The 22668-nt window shown below is 38.9% G+C and overlaps 1 protein-coding gene across 1 annotated transcript in view; it reads left to right on the top strand.

Moving 5' to 3' along the window:
- LOC140483664 (protein disulfide isomerase CRELD1-like) overlaps positions 1–20964 on the top strand; it is a 38754-nt gene extending 17790 nt beyond the window's left edge. The window contains exons 4-12 of the mRNA XM_072582021.1: positions 437–519; positions 1868–1978; positions 2489–2580; positions 8204–8380; positions 9855–9950; positions 14103–14186; positions 15139–15234; positions 16064–16204; positions 16697–20964. Coding sequence (XP_072438122.1) covers positions 437–519; positions 1868–1978; positions 2489–2580; positions 8204–8380; positions 9855–9950; positions 14103–14186; positions 15139–15234; positions 16064–16204; positions 16697–16917 — 1101 coding nt within the window. The 3' untranslated portion in view covers positions 16918–20964. The remainder of the gene's footprint in view (positions 1–436; positions 520–1867; positions 1979–2488; positions 2581–8203; positions 8381–9854; positions 9951–14102; positions 14187–15138; positions 15235–16063; positions 16205–16696) is intronic.
- The last annotated feature ends 1704 nt before the right edge of the window (positions 20965–22668 follow it).

Genomic DNA, 22668 nt, shown 5'->3' with positions numbered 1-22668 from the left:
AAATATGAAATTTGTTATTCAGTATTCTTGGCTGTCTTTTTAAAAGTAAAGTTGGTTGCAATTTGTGTGATGGTGAGAAGGTGTATTTTAATTGGTGATGCAGTTTTGTAGGAGGCATATGCATTTCAATTTTAAAACTTCAATTAGTCCCAGTAGTGGGAATGGTCTTGACAATTGTATTTATTGTTCCAACTCCCTAGCTGTAATCATTTGCCTTGAAAAGTACTCAGTAGCTAGAATTCTACTTTTTCTTTATTTAGGGATTGAAAACCTAGACCCAACTGGAGAAGAAGCTAAACACTCTGTTGTAAAAGGTTTGCTGCAAGGTAGTGCAGAACCTGTAATGTACTCATAAAATGAGCATGATACAGCCAACTGGTATATGTGGTATATATCTCATTGTAAGTAGAGTCTTTTACCTTGTTTATATTCTTAGGGAATGGAAAAAACTGCAAACAAGAATTTTGGTGGTGGAAACACTGATTGGGAAAAGAAAAATTTGGCGAAGTATGAAATCAGGTATGCGCCTAAGGTCGTCCTGTGTATGCAAGGGACTACATAGATTGGGTCATGTAACTTAATCAGATGTTGCTATAGATGACCATTGTTGTGGTGGTGAGAGTATTGGTTATACAGTTCTTGGGATGATTTGGACCCTTGCTGGGATTTTAAGGCAAATTTCAGACTGGGGCATGACTGGTTTTTGTTGGCAGTTCCCACATTCTGATGAAAACTGGAGGTTTCTGTCATCACTTGTTGCATAAACTCCATGCAATATTTCACAACATAATTATGCTTTGATTCTGCATGGTAAAAATGAAACTGCAGTGATAGAGATATTTTTAATGTCACAGCCAGGCAATCTGATCTGAAAATAAATGCATTCAAAATGTTTATACATTTCATTTTCAGATGCTGCCTGGCTTCTAATTCCTTGCAGTCTGTTTTTTTTTAAGATGGTGTTGATTCTAATAATTTGCTGAATCTATTTTTAAAAACTTGTAGCCTTCTATCTTAAAAATGCTCTTGCACGTACCCATCGATGCACTGGTTAGTTGTTTAGTTAGCATGGTATACTGACCATGAATTCATTATGTGCCGCATATATTGGTGATAACATGAGGTGACCTCCTGAGGAATAAAATATTCTACAGTAAAAATTATTGTAAAGGGTAAATCTGGCAAATAACTTCAAATGAAGTTGCAGTTTATTTACCTTCAAATGAGGGGAGAAGGCAGGAGAATGGGGTTGAGAAATGTAAAAGCCATGATTGAATGATGGAGCAGACTCTATAGGTAGAATGGCTTGATTCTGTTCTGGATCTTATGGTGTTATAGAGGGAACATGGGGAAACCGTTTAAACTAATAAAGGTTAATGCAGGCTTAATGTAAAGAAATTCTTTGCGATAGAGGCAACAAACCTGGAATTATTTGAGAATCAATAACATCTGGGGAGAGGTTGTAGGGTCTTTTTGATTTGGATGTTAGATTGGGCCATTGGCTATCTTTATTTGTATTAAGTATTTTTTAAAACTTGTTTTGCTGAGGAAGCAGTTACGATTTAATGTCAAGGTTAATAATCAATTCAATGGTTTCAGCTGAGGCAGTGTGAACAGTTATAATACAGCAAGTGTTGATTCCTTGAAGCAGAAGTTTTAATCTGTGGCTGGTGTTCTTGTTGATCCGTCACAATTTCTGCTGCTGCTTCAGATCCACTTGTAGATCTTCCCTGCCCTGTGTTCAAGTGGTGATTGTGATTTTCGATCTTGTGACTAGCTTAGTCTGATTATGTTAAAACTATAATCAAATTGTAATATTTTATGTGCAGAATCCATTATTAATAATGTTTCATCTTTCTGCTTACAGTGAAACACGTCTACTAGAAATCATAGAACTACTATGTGAAAGCATGAACTTTGACTGTAATCAAATGGTGGAACAGAATGAAGATCATATTGAAAATTGGTGGTTCAGAAAGTGAGTATTTAAATTCCTCAAGCTGTCCTGAGCATTATCTTTCTTTTGCCACAATTTTACATAAAGTCCCAAAGCTGGGACCATCTGACCTTCTGACCATCCTGGGTCAGAAATTGTTTCAGCAATATGCTAACTCTCTTTTGTCCCTCAACTGTGAAAGTAGGTAATTGGGCTTTGTACCTATCTTTCCCAATCAGGACAAAAAATGATACTCTACAACTGCTGATAGTGGGTATGTGACTTTGTAAACTTTTATTTGTATTTTTTGTGTTGGAGATCATAGCATCCTGGACTTTATGAACATCTGAGGGAGTTTTCTTATTCTGTAAAGCACCTGTAGAAAAGGCGATATCTTGCTGCATTGTCCCGGATAGGATGACCTCTCTTCAACGTTGTGGGAGAGTTGAACTGAGCAGTGCATGAGTGACTCACTAAAAACGTTTTGTGTACTCACCTTCGGGGTGGGTGCCGTTCTGTGTTTTGGCCAATAATCTGTTTAATTCTTTGCAGGCAGGAAGAGTACCCAGATCTATTCCAGTGGCTCTGTCTAGATACTATCCAAGTCTGTTGTCCTCCTGGGACCTTTGGACCCAACTGCTCCTGTGAGTATAGTTACTTTCAGTGTCAAGTAGATTGGCTAGACCCTGGAGTATATATGATTTTCAACAATGCTTGTTCATGTTAGCAAAATAAAATGTTCTACTGACCTTGCCTTTTCTAAATATAGTAGGTTCAAAATGTTAAGTATGTTTTAAGAACTAAATTCCATTTGAGTTCATGTTTTTGACACCTCTACAATTGTTGACCATCTTCTGAATTTTGAAGTTGACCCTGGCTTTGTATATGCTCTATGATGATGATCCAGCTTCTTTCACTCTTGTAGGCATTGCTTTTCTTGGACATTTCTATTGCTAGATTCAACACGTGTATGTGTGAAACTGAAATAAGTTTTGACCCTGGTCTTATGATTCCATTAGCATTGAATACTGAGACGTCGTTGGTACTCATGGCTGCTGTGGGCCCACAACTTAAGGGGAGCTGATGTGTTTTGAACCAAAGAAGTTGCAGTTTGTCAGAAAGGTCTGTGAGGAAATTCACACCGGCAAGCCTAGCAGAACCTGTCAGCAATTAAATTTGGAATGATTGACCCTTTATATACACTTTCATTTACACTGACTAGTTTAGGACTCCTGGAAGCGAAACTCTTCAAATCAGATGGACTGTCAAAACACTATGGCATCACTACCACCCTCCTCTTTCTTTCCCCCCCCCCCCCCCCAAAAAAAAACACCTGAAGCCTGTTGCCGAGTGGCACCCAACTTTGCTCACAATCTAGAGGAGGAGTTACCGTTCATGATTTCCTTTATTCAACTTTTAAAATGATTAGAAGTGCATTAAAAACACTCAGGCTCTTCAGCTTGTGACATCAACAGAGGACTTTGCCTGTCTAGTTAACTCCATAATAGATTTATGCTGTTGCCAGGGCAGCATGTTTTAAATGCAGAATGTGTTTTAAAGAACAAAGAAAATTTACAGCCCAGGAACAGGCCTTTCGGCCCTTCAAGCCCGAGCTGATCCAAATCTACTGTCTAAACCTGTCACCCAATGCCGAAGCATCTGTATCCCTCTGCTCCCCACCTATTCATGCATCTACTGTGCTGGCAACACATTCCAGGCACCTACCACCTGAGATGCAATGAATGGAATACAACTCTGCTTTGCTGTTATTCACAAGATCCAGTCTATTTACTTTGCGGGTTTAACTTCATTTCCTAAATGAAACAGCCTTTGGTGGCTTCAAAATCACCCAACTGGCTCATTCTGCCCACTTTTTCTTGTACTTTGTTCACATGCCTATTAACTTTGTGCATTTCGTTATGGCTTGGAGAATTACTAAGCTTCAGACTTGATATAAGTCTCTTCTTACTTATTGCTTGGCAATCTAAATGGAAATGATAGATCATTATATTTTGAAAAAAAAAGCTTGCTGTAGAAGACAGACAATCTACTTTTAACATTGGCCACAAAACATGCATAAAATATACAAAATAAATGTTTCTATCCTAATTTGAGTGTTGCTTTCAATGCTTTGCGTGATTATATACTGTGCATGTTGAAAGAACTGTATTCTGAGTGGCTAATTCCATATTATTACCCAATAATTTTCTTAAACATTTACTTCTTCCTCTCACCTGCATAATAGGAAATATCCTATTATTGAGTTAATGAAGTAATTATTTAACCAACAAAAATCTGTAGACTTATCTAAATTTATTTTAATATTCCTAATCTTGCTTCTGAGCCAGCTGATTCAGACAGTACAGAATGGTACTCAAGCATTTGCTATATATTCGATAATACATTGATAATGTGCATTTTTGTTTTGTCATTTGTACCAGGCACATTAACACTTGAAATAGGTTGGTCGATGTGGTTGTGTTTGTTGGTCATGTTAAGATGTGGTAAAGGTGGATGATTTGCCTAAGATTTTCAGATTTGATTAGTGATTTGATGGTTCAAACTCCATGTATTCTAAGTAAAATATCTCTGATATTTAGGGCGAGGTGATACATTTTGGAAGATCAAATTCAGGTACAAGTTATACAATAATGACAGAACTCTTAGGAGCATTGACATACAGAGGAATGTGGATGTACAGATCCACACAACCCTGAAAGTGACAACACAGGTGGAAACGGTGGTCAAGAAGGCATACAGCAAGTTTGCCTTCATTGGTCAGGACATCGAATATACAAGCTGGCAAGTTATGTTACCAGCTGTACAAAACTTTAGTTAGGCCACATTTAGAATATTGTGTGCAGTTCTGGTTGCCACATTACCAAAATATGTGACTGCTTTGGAGAGGGTGCAGAGAAGGTTCACAAGGATGTTGCCTGGTCTGCAGGGTATAAGTTATGAAGAGAGGTTAGATAAACTCAGATGGTTTCAATAGAAAGACAGAAGCTGAGTGGCAAGCTGATAGAGAGCTGTTAGAGATGCCTAGCAGTGGGTAGCCAGAGGCTTTTACCCAAGGTAGAAAGGTCAACCACAAGAGGGCACAGGTTCCAGGAGAGCGGGGGAAAGTTTAGTGGAGAAGTGCAGGGAAAGGTTTTCACACAGAGGGTGGTGTATGCCTGGAGTGCACTGCCAGTGGAGGTAGTTGAAACAGACATGTTAGTAACAATTGAGGCATATTTTGATAGACGCATGTTTGGGAGGTGAACAATGGGATAGAAACCGTGCATGGGCAATAGGTGGCGGATCTAAATAAGGATTAGGCTTGGTGGGCCAAAGGGCCTGTTCTTGTGCTATATTGCATTATAAAGTTAACAACTTGTGCATATAAAATCATTCTTATCTCCCCTTTATTTTAATTTCCCTCAGTTTCCTTATGTTACACTTAGTAAAGAACTTTTACAATGGGGCTTGAGCAATCTAGAACTAGGGGGCATGTTTTGAGAATGAGAGTCTCCCATTTAAGATAGAGATGAGGAATTTCTTTTCTCAGATGGGCACCATAGAGAACACTGGAGGAATATATTCACAATTGAGTTAGATTTTTGGTCTACCATAGAGTCCTGCTACACTTGAGAAGAAAGTGGAATTAAATGTTTCAGATCATAGGCCTTGAATTTCCCTGATTTAAAGAAGACTTGTTCCATTTTACTTTTAGTTAGTTGTACTTTTGCATCTGGGTGAGGGGGGGACTGTGCAGGCTTCATTGTAATTTGGACAAGTAGAGTGAATGGGCAAATACACAACAGATAAAGTATAATGGGGATAAATGTGAGGTCATCCACTTTGGTAGTAAAAATGGCAGATTATTATCTAGTGATAGATTGGGAAAGGAGGTGCAGCAACACCTTGAATCCTTATATGTAGGTCATTGAAAGTGAGCATGTAGGTGCAGCACACAGTGGGAAAGTCAAATGATATGTTAAGCTTCCTAGTGGGAAGATTCGAGTACAGAAGCAGCGATGCCTTGGTGCAGTTGCATAAGGCCTGAGTGAGACTACACCTGAAGTTTGTGAGCGATTTCTTTTTTTAAATCTGAGGAAGAATGTCCTGGTTACAGAAAAAGCTCAATTAAGTTTTACCAGATTTTATTCCTGGCATGACAGGTCTGATGTATGAAGAGAGATTGAATCGGTTAGGGCTATATTTACTGGCGTATAGAAGAAAGAGGGAGGTGGGTTTCTCGGAAACCTCTAAAATTCTAACAGGATCAGATAGGATGGTCCTGACTGGGGAATCCAGAGTCAGGGTTCACAGTCTAACCTCATGGAATCGGCCATTTAGGACTAAGTGAAGGAGAAATTTCTTCACTCAGAGTGTGGTGAGCCTGTTTCTCTGCCACAGAAGGCAGTCAAGGCTAAAACATTTGCTGAGGAAAGCAGCTTGGTAAGCTCTATGCTCTTCAGTTATATATACCCATCAAGGATCTGATGAGGCATTATGCAACTGAACAAGACCTTTCTCAAGGATGTTATTCTGCATCTGTCAAGTTCATGGTGATTGCAGACTGTCTCTACTGGCCGCAGCCACTCTGTCCAGGTGAACTCCCTCAGTTCACGTAACTCCACCTCCTTTTAGGTTACCTTACCACATCTGTGCAACATATATGGGGGAGCTGTGAGGGCATGTTCCATGCAGCTGATAGACATCGTCTTTTATAACTAGCTGAACTCCATGCAATAACTGGATTCCCCAGTGTGCCAGGTGCACTTGTGGCAACTAAGCAGCTGCTGGTAAATGTAAATACATTGGAAGTTGAACCTTCTTATCTTCTGAGTCCTCCCATGTAGCTGCGAAATATATCAGAAAGTAGATTCTGCAGGAAGTTTTCATTGTCAAGTTGTTATTTGTAGTAGCAGCACCTCAACCATAAAGTCTTTTCATCATTCTAACTAGTGCAGCAGACGTCAAATCAGCTTAAGGGCCTTTGACTTGTAACATTTCCTCAGCGGGAATATCCATGTTGAGTGATGCTGCCCTGTCCATAAATAATGAAATTCGAGATAACTAAACAGTATACTTCAAATAAAATATTTAATTCAGTTACAAAAATTTTTTTTTTGTCAAATTTAGAGAACATCTTTAGTGCCATGCTTCCCACTCATGCTTTACAGGGGTTCCAAACTCTAATCTGCCAGTCACCCAAGGATTGCTTGTACTGAGAGGTGATCTGGTTGATCATGCTGTACAAAATGTAAGATTGAAGTTGACCTCAGGTTATGACATCTGACTATTGTGATAGTTGACTGACAGAGAAAATTCTATCTGAAAATCTGATTTCCCTCCAGTTCTCTTAGTTCTGATTAGTACCTGCTTTTGCTTAATCTGTCTTGAACCTATTCATCCTTTTATGATACATAATTTGACCTTTCAGATATTAAATTTTGATTGCTTCAAGTTTCTAGATGGCCAGTAGAATGCAGGTTTCCTAGCTGATTGTGAGAAGCAGCATGTTTGGGTGGTTATTCAAAATAAGGTGACTATTAAATTCTTGGTTAGGGTATGTACTTCTGTGAACTAGATTGCAAATCAAAAAGCTAAGATGATTTTGTTTATTTCAAGAACAGAATGATAGGAGATTTGGTGATGCACTGATTATTTACCATGCCGTACTGTTGTTTATGTAGTTAACTGAAGATGTATATGGTGCTTTGGCTGGGACTCCAAATTACCACTCCTGACCCCTGAGGAAACATGCAAAATATTATTTATGAAAATCAAAGTATCTTGTACCCTTTATTTCTACATCTGCATTAATATTTAATTGCAGGTATCATGGGAGAGATTTTAAACTTGGAATTCCTTCAAACGCTGCAGTGTTTAACTTGCTGACTGATAGCTGAATAGCTCAGATTTCATAAGTAATTCAATCACTTCTTTGCCATTAGTTGAGTTTGCTTTACCTGGCCAATGACATGAATAGAGTTGTCATCTATCTGTTATCACTTCCGGTCCTTCAGCCCTCTGTTTCTCCAAATATGGCTGCTTGGTTGTTCCAGATTCCCCACATCCACGATTGAACCCTAAGCTCTGAAATTCTTTCCCAAACTTCTCCACCTCTAATTCTGTTTTCTTTTCTTTCTTTTCTTTCTCTCGTTCTCTCTTTCTCTCTTTAAGGTTCTTTGAGAGTTAATGGAGTATAAGCAAATGCAATCACTGTTTCAGGTGAACAATTGCATTCTGATCATGTCATTTATTCTATGTTTACAGCATGTACAGGTGGATCCACAAAACCATGCAGTGGATATGGTCAATGTGATGGCAATGGAACTCGATCTGGAACTGGGTTATGTAATTGTGATCCAGGCTATGCAGGATCTATCTGTATGGAATGTGCTGATGGATACTTTGAAGAGTCGAGGAATGATACCCAATTGGTATGTCAAGGTATGTGATGTATATTTTGTAAGCGTGACTCAACGACACAAGGAATATATGCATGGGCTGTTTTGCGTTAAAAGGAACATGCACAGAAACTTCTGTGAAATGTAATGCCTTAATGGCATTTGTCACCTGTTATGGATTAGGCCAGACCGCTTAAAATATTCTTAAGCAGGTAGCCCAGATCGCAACTTTGCTATTTTGTTTCAATAGGTGTACAGTGAATATTACACAGAGTAAGTTAGGCTAATTACCAGCTTTTAAACAGACAAAAATTTATTCACAAATATACGGAATGAAACACCAAGAACAGAATAAAAAAAAAACTATAAAACTCTCTCTATCCAAAATGAACTTAATTATGCTGTTCTGAATATGCGTAACAGTCCCAATAAATAAGCTCCTTAAACACAGAGCAAAACTAACACAAAGGCTTACAGTCGAATTAGAAGGGCAGAAGGAGAGAGAGTTCAGCAACCTGTTTCCTCACAGGCCTCTCAGTAGCCCCTTTCACCTCTGTACTAAATAAGTCGTTTCAAATCCCGGACTATTTTCGACCCCTCTGAAAAAAAACCAAGGACACAGTATCTTCGATAAAAGGAATAGCTTTTAGGAAAAAGGACCAGCTTTGTGACACACCAATGAGGGTTCTGATCTGTACTCACCTTTACATGTTAATTTGTAGAGCAGACCAAAGAGTGAAGTCCTTCTGTTAAGTGTGCTGCTGTATTCAACTATTTTTAAAACCTAATCCACCTAGCTGAGTGAGTCTGCTTCAAGTCTAACTTTTTTTTTAAAACAGCCCATTATATACATTCCATTTAGATGATATGTGGAGCATTTGGATGAGAATAGGATCAGCTTTCATTATGGTGGCTAATGCCAGCAAATTACTTGGCAACATTCATTATCAGATATATATAAAGTGGATGTTGGGTCCAGTGCTGACTATTATATGATCCCTGCCTTCAGAGAGAAAATCCAAAGGGCAAAGTGAAAGAATTGGAGTAGTGTCTGACTAGTTTTTGCCCCCACCTTGACTTGAGATTTTTCATAGCAGTGGCCTGTATATGTGATGTGAGTAAATGTTAGGTTTCACATGAGAACAGTGTGCTCAGGAACAAAGGTGTGCTGCTATTCTTGGGATTAAATAGAAAGTCTTAATTTTGTATAAACTTGCGAGTGTGCTTGAAATTGACATGGTATAGAAAATATTTTTTTCTTTTATGGACCTGAACTATTTTTAGATGAAGAAAAACAAATTTGTCCCCTTAAAAGATTTCCAGAAAAGCAAACCTATACCAAGACATTAAAATTGATACATTTTGAAGGTGGCACCCTTCTGTCAACAATGAACTTTGTTTCTGCATGCCTAATCCAAATCCAAAATTTTTGTTGATTTTTCAAATCTGGAGCTCACAATTTCTAAGTATGGTTACAGATGAATTAATCTTGTGCTCTGTTGGCTGCTGTGTTTCAGAATGCTACAAATCTTGCAAGAAATGCACAGGCCCTGAGGATTATAAATGTCAAGAGTGTAAAGTTGGCTGGTTCCTGCATGATGACAAGTGTATAGGTAAGTACTAATTGCTTATCCTTTGAATCATTATGATTTACTGAGAACTGAATTTCATCAAGATGAATCATATACAATCTGTTCGTTTTGCTATTCATTGTGCTGTTTACCATATTTCTGTTGGTTCTGTTAAAGCTATAAATGGTTTTGATGTGCTACCTTGAGATAGATTTTTTTTGTCTGTTTGGGGAAAATAGGTGAAGAGGAGTTTAAACTAAAGTTTTGACAAATGCTAAAATTAGGATAGAATAATTTCCCTTTGTACAAAACTAGTTAAAGAATTTGCAATCATATAAGATTTCTATAAACTTAGTATTCCAAAATATATTACAAAAAATAAATTGATTTTGATGTGTAATCATTGTTGAATTGTAAAATACTCAGAGCAGCCATTTTGCGCACACTTTCCTCAAGCATCCATATGATAATGCCTATAATGTCTAATATGATAACTTTGATTGAAGGATAATATTGACTTTGGGGCTGTGGACAGCTCCTCAGCTGTTCACTGAAGCAGCATTGCAGTAACTTTTATCCCCTCTTGGAGTCTTTCTTCAGTATGAAAAATATAAAATGTTGGTTAGACCACGTTTGAGTATTGTGTGTAATTCTGGAATCCAGACTAGAGGGGAGATGTGATTGCATGGGAGAGGGTGCAGAGGAGATCTGCTAGGATATTGCCTGGGCTAGAGTGTTTTGGTTATGAAGACAGATTGGACACACTGGGGTTGTTTTCCTTGTAGCAAAGGAGACTGAGGGGGAACCATAAGATATAGGAGCAGAATTTTTAGATTAGATTAGATTATTTACAGTGTGGAAACAGGCCCTTCGGCCCAACAAGTCCACACCGCCCCGCCGAAGCGCAACCCACCCACACCCCTACATTTACCCCTTACCTAACACTACGGGCAATTTAGCATGGCCAATTCACCTGGCCTGCACATCTTTGGACTGTGGGAGGAAACCGGAGTACCCGGAGGAAACCCATGCAGACACGGGGAGAACGTGCAAACTCCACACAGTTAGTCGCCTGAGGCGGGAATTGAACCCGGATCTCTGGCGCTGTGAGGCAACAGCGCTAACCACTGTGCCACCGTGCCGCCCACATTAGTCCATTCAAATCTACTTCACCATTTATTGTGGACAGACTGTTTCCCAACCCCATTCTTGTGCCTTCTCCCATTATACATGAGTCCCCATACCAATCAATACCCTATCCATCTCTGTCTTAAAGACGTTTAATGACCTGGCCTTCATAGCCGTCTTCAGCAATGTGTTCTACAGATTAACTATCCAAGGCTGAAGGAATTCTTCCTCCTCCTCCATTTTAAAACATCATCCCTTCACTGTGAGGCTGTGCTCTTGGGTCCTATCCAATGGAAGCATCTCCACAGCCACACTCTCAAAGCTTCTCAGTTTTCTGTAGGTTTCAATTAGACCTCCACCTTCTAAACTCAATTGAGTACAGACCAAGTCCTCAGCAACTCTTCATATGACAAGTCCTTAATCCTTGGGATCATTCTTGTGAATCTCCTCTGGATCCCCTTCCTAAGCTATGGAGGACACAAAACTGCTCGCAATATTCCAAATGCAGTCTGACCAGAGCCTTATACAGTCTCAGCAGGATATCTCGACTCTAGTATTCTAGGCCCCTTGAAATGAATGCTAACATCGCATTTGATTTCCTAACTGCACACACTGATGATCTTAAGTGAGTCATGAATTAGGAGCCCTATGTCCCTTTGTCCCTCAGATTTCTGAAGCCTTTTCCCATTTAGAGAATAGTATACGTCTCTATTCCTCCAACCAAAGTGCATAACCTCACATCTGCCACTTTATTTGCCCACTTGCTTCGCATGTCCAAGTCCTATTGCAACCTCCTGTCTTTCTTGACACTACCTATCCCTCCATTATCTGTGTAATTTGCAATTTTTGCAACAATGCCAGCAATTCTGTCGTCCAGATCATTAATGTATAGCATGAATTTTTGTGGTCCCAAAATGGACCGCTGTAGAATTTCATTAGTCACTGGCTGCAATCCTGAAAAAGACCCCTTTTATCCCTACTCTCTGCCAGTCAGCCAGTCCTCTATCCATGCAACTACCTTGCAGCTCACACCATGGGCTCTTGTATGAGAACAGCCTCCTGAATGGCATATTGTCAAAGGCCTTCTGGAGATCCAAATAGATCACAATCACTCGCTCTTCTTTGAGGAGTTAACAGGTAAGTTAGACAAAGAATTCTAACAGATTTGTCAGGTATAACCTCCCTTGGACAAAGCTGTGCTGATTCCGCTCTACTTTAGCATGCACTTCCAAGTACTCGGAGATCTCTTCCTTCGTAGTAGAGTCTAAAATCTTAACAATGACCAAGTAGGTTAAAGAACCTATAGTTTCCTGTCTTCTGACCCTCTACCTTCTTAAACAGGAGTGATAAATTAGACATTTTCCAATCACCTGGGATCTTCTGATGATTCCTGAAAGAATGCCATCAATGCCTCTAAAATCTTAACAGCTACCTCCTTCCAATCACTGGGTAACTTATCTGCTTTCAAACCTTTCAGCTTCCCCAGCACCACCCCATTAGTGACGATCACCACACTCATCTCTGCCCTCTGACACTCGTGAAGTTCTAATGCATTGCTGGTGTCTTCCACTGTGAAACCCTGATCCAAAGTACCTATTCAGTTCCTTTGCTATTTCTTTGTTCCCCATTTCCACTTCTCCAGCCTTGTTTCCAGTGCTCAAATATCCACTCTTGCCTCTCTCTCATTTTTTTAAGATATCTAGCAAAATCTCTTGTAATATTTTATATTACTCACTAGCTTGCTCTCATGTTTCATTTTCTCTCTCCTTATTGGGTTAGTTTTTAAAATTTGTCCTCTGCTGTTTTTTTAGAGTTCCCAATCATTTGGCTTTCCACTAATCTTCACCACATTGAATGCTTATTCTTTTGCTTCTATGCTATCCCCGACTTCTCTCATCAGCCATGGTTGCCTTCTCCTCCCATTTAATATGTTTCTTCTTCCTTGAGGTGAATTTCTGCTAGGACTCTTGTATTACCTCCAGAAATGTCTGCCATTACTGCTCAACTGTCTTCCCTACCAGGTTCCCATTGCAATCAAATCTGACCAGCACTTCCCTCATGTCTTTGTAGTACCTTTACTCCATTGTTACATCTGATTCCATTTTCTCCCTCTCAAACTGTAGGGTTAATTCTGTCATTATTTGGTCACTGCCTCATAGTGGCTCTTTTCACCTTCAGTTCCCTGATCATTACACAGAAAAAAGGTATTGAGGATGCTGGAAATCTAAAACAAAATCAGAAATTGTTGGAAAAGCTCAGCAGATCTGACAGCATCTGTGGAGAGAAAGCAATGTCAACGTTTCGGAGTTAATGTTCTGAAGAAGAGTCACCCAACCTGAAATGTTATCTCTGCTTCTGTCCTCCAGACCTGGGTTTATCCAGCAATTTCTGATTTTAGCTCTGCCTCGTTATATGTCACTAAATCCAGAATTGCTTGGTCCTATGTATGCTGTGCTGCAAGTTCTTTGTGTTTCTGTGGTCCTCTGGGATTATGGCAGCTTTACCTCCGTCATAGAGGCCCATCTCGCTTGAAAAACTGTGCCACCAAAGTGCAACTGTTTCTCCATGTGGTACTGGAATCTCTGGGGCAGTGGCGCAGATTTCTTTAGCAATGGAAATGTAGGCTGTTGCATTTTTAAAGGGAGAACTTGTAAACACTTTGCAGAGGACATTTACAGCTGAGAGAGAAAAGGAATATGGGGTTAGATCTTCCTATTGAAAAGAACACCAGAGTCCAAATTGTCTGCTTCTGTTAATATTATAAATAAACAACTTTCACATTCAATATAAAATGACTAACTTTTTATAGGATCCAGTGACCACTCATTGCAATTCTATCCCAAACTATCCTTGTAACAAAATCATAAAGGTCAGAGTCAAAGCTCTGTTTCTTTATACAGAGCCAAAAATCTTGAGCACCTTTTAATCAAAGAATATTTGACAAGGGCAGTTTGTTTGTAACTTGTAAGAAAACAATTTAAGTTTTGAAAGGTGGTTTACAGTCTTTAATGGTTTTGTTATTGTTTGTTTAAAAATAATCATACTGTCCACTTTCCTTGCATCCAGATATTGATGAGTGCGACACTGAATTGGCAAACTGCAAACCTGGCCAGTACTGTGCAAACACGGATGGCTCCTATGAGTGCAGAGGTCAGTGTTGTTATTCTTTTTGCAATGAGTGCTAAATCATCACACAGCTGCAATTCATACTTTGGATGCAATTCAGTAATGTAGTGACTGGATTGTTAGTTTATTTGTTCCGTTTCTTTTCATTGTCTCACTGATGCTTCATGTTGACTCGGACCTGAACTCATTTGGATCTTCAAAGTGAAATCATATCACAAGTCAATATGTTGCTTCTATTTTTAAGATTTCCTTTTTTCTAAAATATTGCCAGAGCGTTAAGAATAATTAACAGATATGGTAGCATCTGTGGAGAGAGAACCAATTTAATGTTTGAAGTCCAACATGACTCTTCATCAGAAATTGGAAATTCTCTATCCACAGATTCTGCTAGACCCACTGAATTTCTCCAGCACTTTGTTTTTGTTTCAGATCTCCAGCATCCGTAGTACTGGGAGAGTTAGGGTGTTAAATTAATTCCTTGATTGTTTCTTTAGATGTTACAGCTTGTTAGTAATGTGGTGTGATATATGTATTCCTACTACTGCAAGGCATTCCTGTTAAAAAGAATAGACGGTTTATTGGTTTCAGTTAATGCATCTGATCCTTTTGACTGAGACAAAGTGGCCTTAATCTCAAGCATTTAATTCTGTTCCATCATTCCAGTTATAATTTTGAGTGGCAGCGCAGCTGCAAGGAACTGAATAATCCTACTTCTTATACTATTGATCAATATTTACTGATCTTCAATTATACCAAGAAGGCTGGAATAAAATGAAAGGAAATAACTGAAATACTTGGTGATTAATTTGGTTTGGCATTATTTGGTTCTTCATTTCTCTTTCTGGCCTGCCCTGTAATGAAATCTGTATGTAAGTGGCAGACAGGTTTTAAACTGAGACTGAGGAGTAACTTTTCCAGGTGCCGTGGCACTTGTGTGCATTCTGCTGTAATACTTATTATTTATTTATTTCTCTAGCTTGTGATAAAGCCTGCTTCACTTGTATGGGAGCTGGACCGAGCAGATGTAAAAAATGTAACAAAGGTTATCAGATGGATGGTACAAAATGTCTGGGTAAGCAATCTTAATATTTACTGAGCAGCCTCTTGGGGATGTCAAATTCATGGAGTGGTTTCAGAAGACATAAAAAACAAGATGCTTTAGTTATAAAGATCAGTTACTGAGACTTTGTAGTGTCAAGCTGTTAGGTTGGGAGCTGAAAAGGAAATGGTAGACCTACTCCAACAGCATTCTGGCCATGGTACTGAAGATGTGTACTCTAGAAACAGCTATGTCCTGAGACAAACTGTTTCATTGCTAATGCAACATTGGCACATACCCAGCAATGTGGAAAATTGCCGAGTGTGTTCTGTACACCGAACAGGACAAATCCTACCCAGCCGTCTATTGTTGGTCGTCAACATTTGACTGAGGCATCAGTAGTCCGAGCCAAATTAGTCGATGAGAGTTTGGGGAAACACTCCATTAGTTGGAGTCATACATAGCATAAAGGAAGATGATTTCAGTTGCTGGAAGTCAATCATCTCGGTCACAGAACATCATTTTTGTCAGGTGATTGTAGCACAAAATGTAACAACAGAGCAGAGAAATTTGTAGAAAAAGATGCTTTCAAAATACAGGTGGCAAATGATCTATGATTCAGACTGTACTTTACTGAGTGATCATTATCCAGTTGATGGAACAATTAGGTGGATAAGAAATGCCATCCCAATATCCAAGGCCACTCACTGGCGAATAAATCGCAGCCAGATTAACGAGACTTTAGTGTCAAGCTGTTAGATTGGGAGCTGGAAAGGAAATGGTCGACCTACTCCAAGAGTTTTGAGGGCTGAAGAATAGCTCAATTATGAAAAGTTCATTGTCTCAGTATGTTCTGTTACAGATATCGATGAATGTAACAGTGAAAAACCAATCTGTAATGGTGAACATGAGGAATGTAAAAATACAGAGGGCAGCTACATGTGTGCTTGTATTGATGGGTTTGCTAAACATGATGGTCTTTGTGTTGAGGACAAGGTGACTCGTAAGTATTGCATCTTTTCTAATCCACACTCTGATCACTATTCCAATATGCATCAACAGTGAATCCCTTTTGAAAGTTTAAGCAAAGCTAATGTACTGTATGGCAATATTACATGAGCTGGCAATTTTAAAAATGTGTTGGGAATAAATCAACCTAAAAGGCAGCCCAAGAAAGCTCAGTTGGGCAGAGGCTGGCAGCATTTTATTTTGCATCTGACCTGTTACTTGCCTTATATGTCTAATGTTGAGATATAGGGCAGAGTTCTGTCCTCCAACATTGGCATTCTTACACTCGGTGGGGATGAAGTTAAATCAAACTTTTCTCGCAATTAAAAGTCGGTCATTAAATACTTCAGATATATTTTGTAGAGGTATAACTCTACAGGAAGTTTTCAGAAGCGAAGCTAAGCTAGAGCTGGTCAAAAAAATGATTTTAAACCATTAATGCTCAACTCTCTCTCTCTCTCTCTCTCTCTCTCTCTCTCTTTATCAGCTGTCCCTGAGGAAGGTCTCTTTGACAATGTCACTGAGGATGAGATGGTGGTCTTACAGCAGATGTTCTTTGGTGTCATCATATGTGCACTGGCAACACTTGCTGCAAAGGGCGATATGGTTTTCACCTCCATCTTCATTGGTGCCATTGCAGCAACGGCAGGCTACTGGCTGTCAGAGAAATCAGATCGTCTTGTGGATGGATTTCTTAAAGGCAAATAAGGCAGAAGATTAGTTTGAGTGCAAGAATCATATGGTTATCTGTGGTAATAGCTGACTATTTTAAACCAAACTGGATTGTTACCCAGAGGACTGTTCTGCAGAGCCCAGCAGCTGGGATTGCCACATGGAAGTATGGGTAAAATATCAATCTTTAAATTATGAATTCAACAGAGTAAACTGTGCATGTCTGAAAACACAAGATTACTTATATTCAGATGGAGCATGTGGGGGTGTTTCTGTCGAAGCAACTCTTGTGCTCTACTTCTGGTGAATTCTCAGTTCCGATAAAATGTACAATGATGTAATGTTTTCTGAATATGCACTGTTCTAATTTATTGTAAAAAGCTGCAGCATGGGCGTTATCCAAAAGCATATTTAAGATTCAGGGAGAAGTTTTGTCTCTGTCATCTCTCAACAAAATTGAGCTTCTGTTTACGAAGTGTCTAATTTTACTTTTGGAACATTGTCCCAACTTCAGCCAACTGAATCAAGATTTTGTATGATAAACCTTTCAAGGCCTTGTTTCTGCTGGATTTTCAGGCTTGGAATCTGGTTGGAAATCGTCATTGTCACATTTTGTAGGGTATTTAATTTCTGACCACAGACTTAGCTTTCATTTAAATAAATTACCTCATGGTGAGAAATAGACTTAAGCTGTAGTGAGGTCAGGTTGAGTTTGATGTTCAGCATGAGCAAGCAAATGTCTGTGTTTTGCAATCTGTTGGGTGGGATGATTAAGAAGTAACTTCTATAATTGATACACTGTTCAGTAAGTAATGCTTTTGCTTGACCTATTGTGGCATCCTATTCACAGCAGAGGTGAAGTGATTTTTAGTTAAAATTAAGATGAGAATAAGAAAATGCTCACTTAGCCATAGGGTAACAGTTGAGATTAGAGAGGATGTGTCTGTGTGGATATGTGGCATTTTAATTGAGAGGAGGGTTGAAGCCAGCTACAAAAATGTTAAAGATGTTTGGGTGTGACATGATCAAAGCCTGAATATGGCTCTTGTTAACAGTGGAGCCAGGCAGTGTTACGTTCCTAACAAACGTTGGATTGGATGTATCAGAGAAATTTTCTTTCTTAGACACACTGTGCTCCGCTTGCCAGAGGAAATAGGTGCAGTCCAGATGAGAGTATTTGATTGGAGTGAAGCAAGGTGGCTTCAGTTTGGCCTGCAATGAGGTGGTAGAAACCGTGTCTTGGTCTGGTTGTCATCTTTGACATGCACTTGGATAATAGAACCGCAATCTTGTGGCTTCACAAAGAGACTGAAATAAGAAAGCTGATTCTTTTACTTTTGGACAATTTGACTAAAAGGTAGTGAAGGAGTTGGAGGGAATCAGCATCACGAATGTATGCTTTGAGCTAATTTTGCAGTTAGAAGTAGTTAGTATAAAGCATCCACATTTGGCTATGTGTTGGGGAGAATCAGGTAATATCAGAGGTGCAATTTCTTCATTCTTTATTTGTCTTCATGGAGAATAGAGATTTGTTTATCATTTTTACATTGGAAGGAAGTCAGCATATTTAAAATCAAGTGGATTTAACATTGAACATGATGTCCTTGATGGCTTTTTGAGATGGAAATGTGAGTATTCGTAAAGGATTTTTGGCTGTATCTGAAAAGTGAAGCGGCCTGACATCTGCCCTTGTTCAAACCTCTTCAAGTCATTATTGCAGCCTCTCGAACACCATGATGGAATTGCCACCACGAAGGGAACCTTTCCACAACCCATTGGCAAAGATTGGTGTTGATTTTATGAAAGCTCTAAATAATCCATAGTTTTTTGTTACTGAAGCATATTTGTGAGAAGTGTCTTCATTTTTTTTTCTCTATGTAGAGAAGAAACCAGGTGATGACTAACTTCGGTAAGGTTCATGAATCCCTATGGGTATAAAGTTTCTGGAGAATAGTTTTTACCTGGCCATTCCATGGTTGGCTGATGGGGTGGTATCACAGCTAAACTCTAAACCACAAGTGATTGTACACTTCCCAATAGAGAGTTTTGGTTATGAAGAGTGAGAACCTGGCTCGTGTTTTATTTTTGCTTTTAACTCCCCCCCCAACGCAGTATTGTTAAGACCAGTCAGACTAGTAATCGAACACTTAAATTGAGTCTTGGACACTGATCTGTGCAATTCGCTACAACGCCTAGTAATTGCAAGTATGTGTTCACCATTATACAAGATTTATCATTGGGAGGGGCACAGATCCCTTCGCTTCATATCAATGAAATTTATATTGGTCCTATTGAAAGACAGCAGTCTGCAGAGTTATGTAGAAGGTTAAATTAGTGCTATCTTGGCAACAAACCTGTTTCACTTCCAATCAGCCAGTTGCTAATCTTTGTCACTGTCCCCCATTGATGCTGCTTTATGCATTTTTAAAAATATTTAATTATGGAAAATAAGTTCATATAGTTGGAAATAGAAAGTGATGATTCCATTTGCCAGTTAAATCAGCATCAGTGAGGAGAAAAGCAGGGTGGTGGTGCTTTGGATACATTCTCATGAATGTATAGGATGTATGATGTTTCAGGGATGTACTGTTCAGCAGTGAATACCCATGACCTGTCTTATCTCTTACAGATGCTGACAGTTTTGCTATATAATTCCAGCATTTTCAGCACTTTCTGATTTGAGGGTTGTGTGTATTTAAAAATGCTTTAATTAAAATTCCTGACCTGAAATAAGCCCCATCCAACATCAGTCGAATTTACAAGTGTCAGTAACCTATAAGATATTTAAAGATTTTATCATTTCTCTGCATAATATTCATTATCCTATAATTTATTGTACATTTATTGTACCTAACTGTGGGAAATTATTTTCCGTGTCACATGAAATGTGAATTGACTGAAAATAATAGGCGTACCTGGATAGACTTGAAGAGTTTCGTTGCGACTTATTTTACATCCACTTGGCTGAGTTACTCAAAGAATTTTTTTCTGTATGTTCTCATAATTTAGTTTTGTGAAATCATTTTAAATCGTTTTCTTTTAAAAGTTAATCTCAAAGGCCATTACTAGACACTTTTATCCCCATGCCAAAGGTGTGTCCCATTTATATTTGCACCCAAATTTCTGTTGCTTGTGAAGTGCAACAGCCATCTGCTGGTGGAAAATGGAATTGTCTGCACTGAAATTCCCATTGTTCCACTACTAGGATAAAATAGGAGAAGGCATCGCCTCCATCTTCTAAAAGGTGGACTAGACTAGAATGCCTCACTACTACCCTTCAAATCTGCACTTCAAATTTAAGTCCCAGGTGTGTGACATACTTCTGTCTTAATCATTGGATTCTTGCTGAGCGTTGCTTTACTATTGTGGCCTTTATTTCAGATATACAATGAAACAAGAGGTTTCTTCATGTTGGCTACTGTATAGTGTAGCAATGTGTAATTTTGGATACTGACCCTGTGGAAGTAAGCTAGTTGAGCATTACTATCATATGCTGATATTTTCTTTTGCCTCTATATACATGAAGGAACTGCAGTGTATGTGATTATGCTGGACATTTCTCACACTACCCTTTATTAGCTGAGTGGATGGGTGTCTGACACTGATATATCTCTGTATTGTACCTGTGTGTATATATGTAGGATCTTTAAGGTGTATCGGTGGCATGCACTAAAGATTGTCTTTGTTGCCTGTATGACTAGGTGTGCTGGACCTGAGTGAATTTATTCATTCTTTTATTTATTTATTCAAATTGAATTACTCATTCTTTATTGCTTCTGTAATTTTTGTGGTTTATATGTTCATACGTTTCACCAGGAATCTGTTAACTCTCTGACCTTCAATCTTTCTTTGGAAGTGACCTAGCTAACTTTAAAACAAACAAAAAGGGCTAGGATAAATATTGGATCATAATGGAGCTTGTGACTATGTTACTTGTCATTCTGAATGTGCCCGGTTGCTAACAGGAAGATTCCAATTTAAAGTATATGTTATAAAACGTAGTGAGGTGGGGGTAGATCCTCCAAAACACTGGCACTGAAATTCTGGTAAAAATAAACATTTTATGGTAAATAAAAAGTTGAATTGTGTCTTTGTCTTTTTACTGATGTTTTTCTTGTTCATCACAGAAATCCTTGCCCCCACAGCTTATGCTCACAGGACTTTCCAAAATGTGGAGTGAAGTTACTGCTGAACAAGTGAACTGTCAAAGAAATGGGGTTTGTCATCTTAAAGTATTTAGAGCACGAGAGAGAATTCCGTATGCTTTCGAAATCATGTGAGAGAATAGGAAAAGCAGCTTCATGAGTAGAGCAGCAGACCTGCATGAAAAGGGCAGCAATGGTGGGAGATAAAAATAAGCAGCACCGATCCTTTTCAACTAATTTCTATCACTCGGAGTCACTGTTTTTGTTTTGCCTTCTGGTGTGTTGAATACCCTTGAATATAGAGTTCCCACTCTCGGTCAGCCTGCATAGTAACCTTAAAGTACTCATCAAATTTCCTTTTAAAATTTGTTTCCAGTCTATTCCGGGTCATTAATACAGTATGATTTATGAAAAGTTGAAAATATATTTGAAAGTGATGGATGTAAGACGGCCACAGAAATAAGGTTGGAGAGTGGAACTCTTTGAGTATCTCTTTCAGGAACCGGTACACACGCACTGGTTTGAATGGTCTCCTTCTGTACTGCAGAATTCTGTCTGATTCTTCTCATTCCCTCTTGCATATCTTATACAAAGCCTTCAATCTGTGTTCCCTGGTGTTTGTACAATCAGCTAATAGGCAGAGTTTTTCTTTTCTAAGCCTATCATAATCTGATGTACCTCTGTCAAACCTCCTCTCAATGTCCTCTGCTTCAAGGAGTGAAATCTCAGCTTCTCTAAGTTTGCTGGTTGAGGTAATGTTATAGCCTTGTTGAGTGTTTAAAGAACAGGGATGGTAATAGTGCCTTAAAGCCAAGGGATTGGTTTTGATAAGAGTGTAAAATTAAACTATTTTAATGATGTGTAATACAGTGTATAACAGGCTGTGAACAGCTCAGAGACACTGAAGAGCCAGGTATTTTCCACAAGTGGCCAAACAGTGAGTGAGTGTGTTGCTGGTTGGTTTCAAAGGAATTTTGGGCAGGAATGTTGTGATCTGATAGTGAGGGTTTGTACAGGCATGTCACATTAATGATAATTGTAGCTGTGAAACTCTGAGGTGAAGGTTGTTATTGGACACCTGACCCACACTGCATCAGTAAAGAACAGCGTGGAACCTTGTCGAATGCTTTGTGAAGTCCACATATACAACATCCACTCTTCTGCCTTCTTTGTCACCTCTTTAAAAAGCTCAGTCAAGTTAGTGAGATACAATTTTCCACACAGAAAGCCATGCTGACTATCCCTAATCAGTCCTTGCCTTTCTAAACGCATATAAACCCTGTCCTTCAGAATCCCCTCTAACAACTTACCACCACTGACAAAGCTCACCTGTCTATAATTCCCTGGCTTTCATGTTTATCTGGATTGGTTCTGATCCATGTTAAGGTTACAAAAAGTAAAATCTTGTTGATAATTTGCAGATAATTTAGTTTTTAGGTTTCCTTGCAGAGCTTGTAAAACTTTGACCAGGAGACCAGAGATAAGTGTACTACCTTTCCTTAAAATAGTACAATGGGTTCTTTTGTAGTCTGTGGACACTGCAGCACTCCCTCAGTATTCTATTGGAGTTTCGGCCTTAACTTTGTAGTAAAACCCAGGAGTAGGATCAGATCTGAGCTAGGTTCCAATTGAACCACCTTTG

The sequence above is a fragment of the Chiloscyllium punctatum genome, chromosome 12 (genome assembly GCF_047496795.1).
Source record: "Chiloscyllium punctatum isolate Juve2018m chromosome 12, sChiPun1.3, whole genome shotgun sequence".
Taxonomy (NCBI): domain Eukaryota; kingdom Metazoa; phylum Chordata; class Chondrichthyes; order Orectolobiformes; family Hemiscylliidae; genus Chiloscyllium; species Chiloscyllium punctatum.
This window is presented reverse-complemented; position numbering and strand designations above follow the sequence as displayed.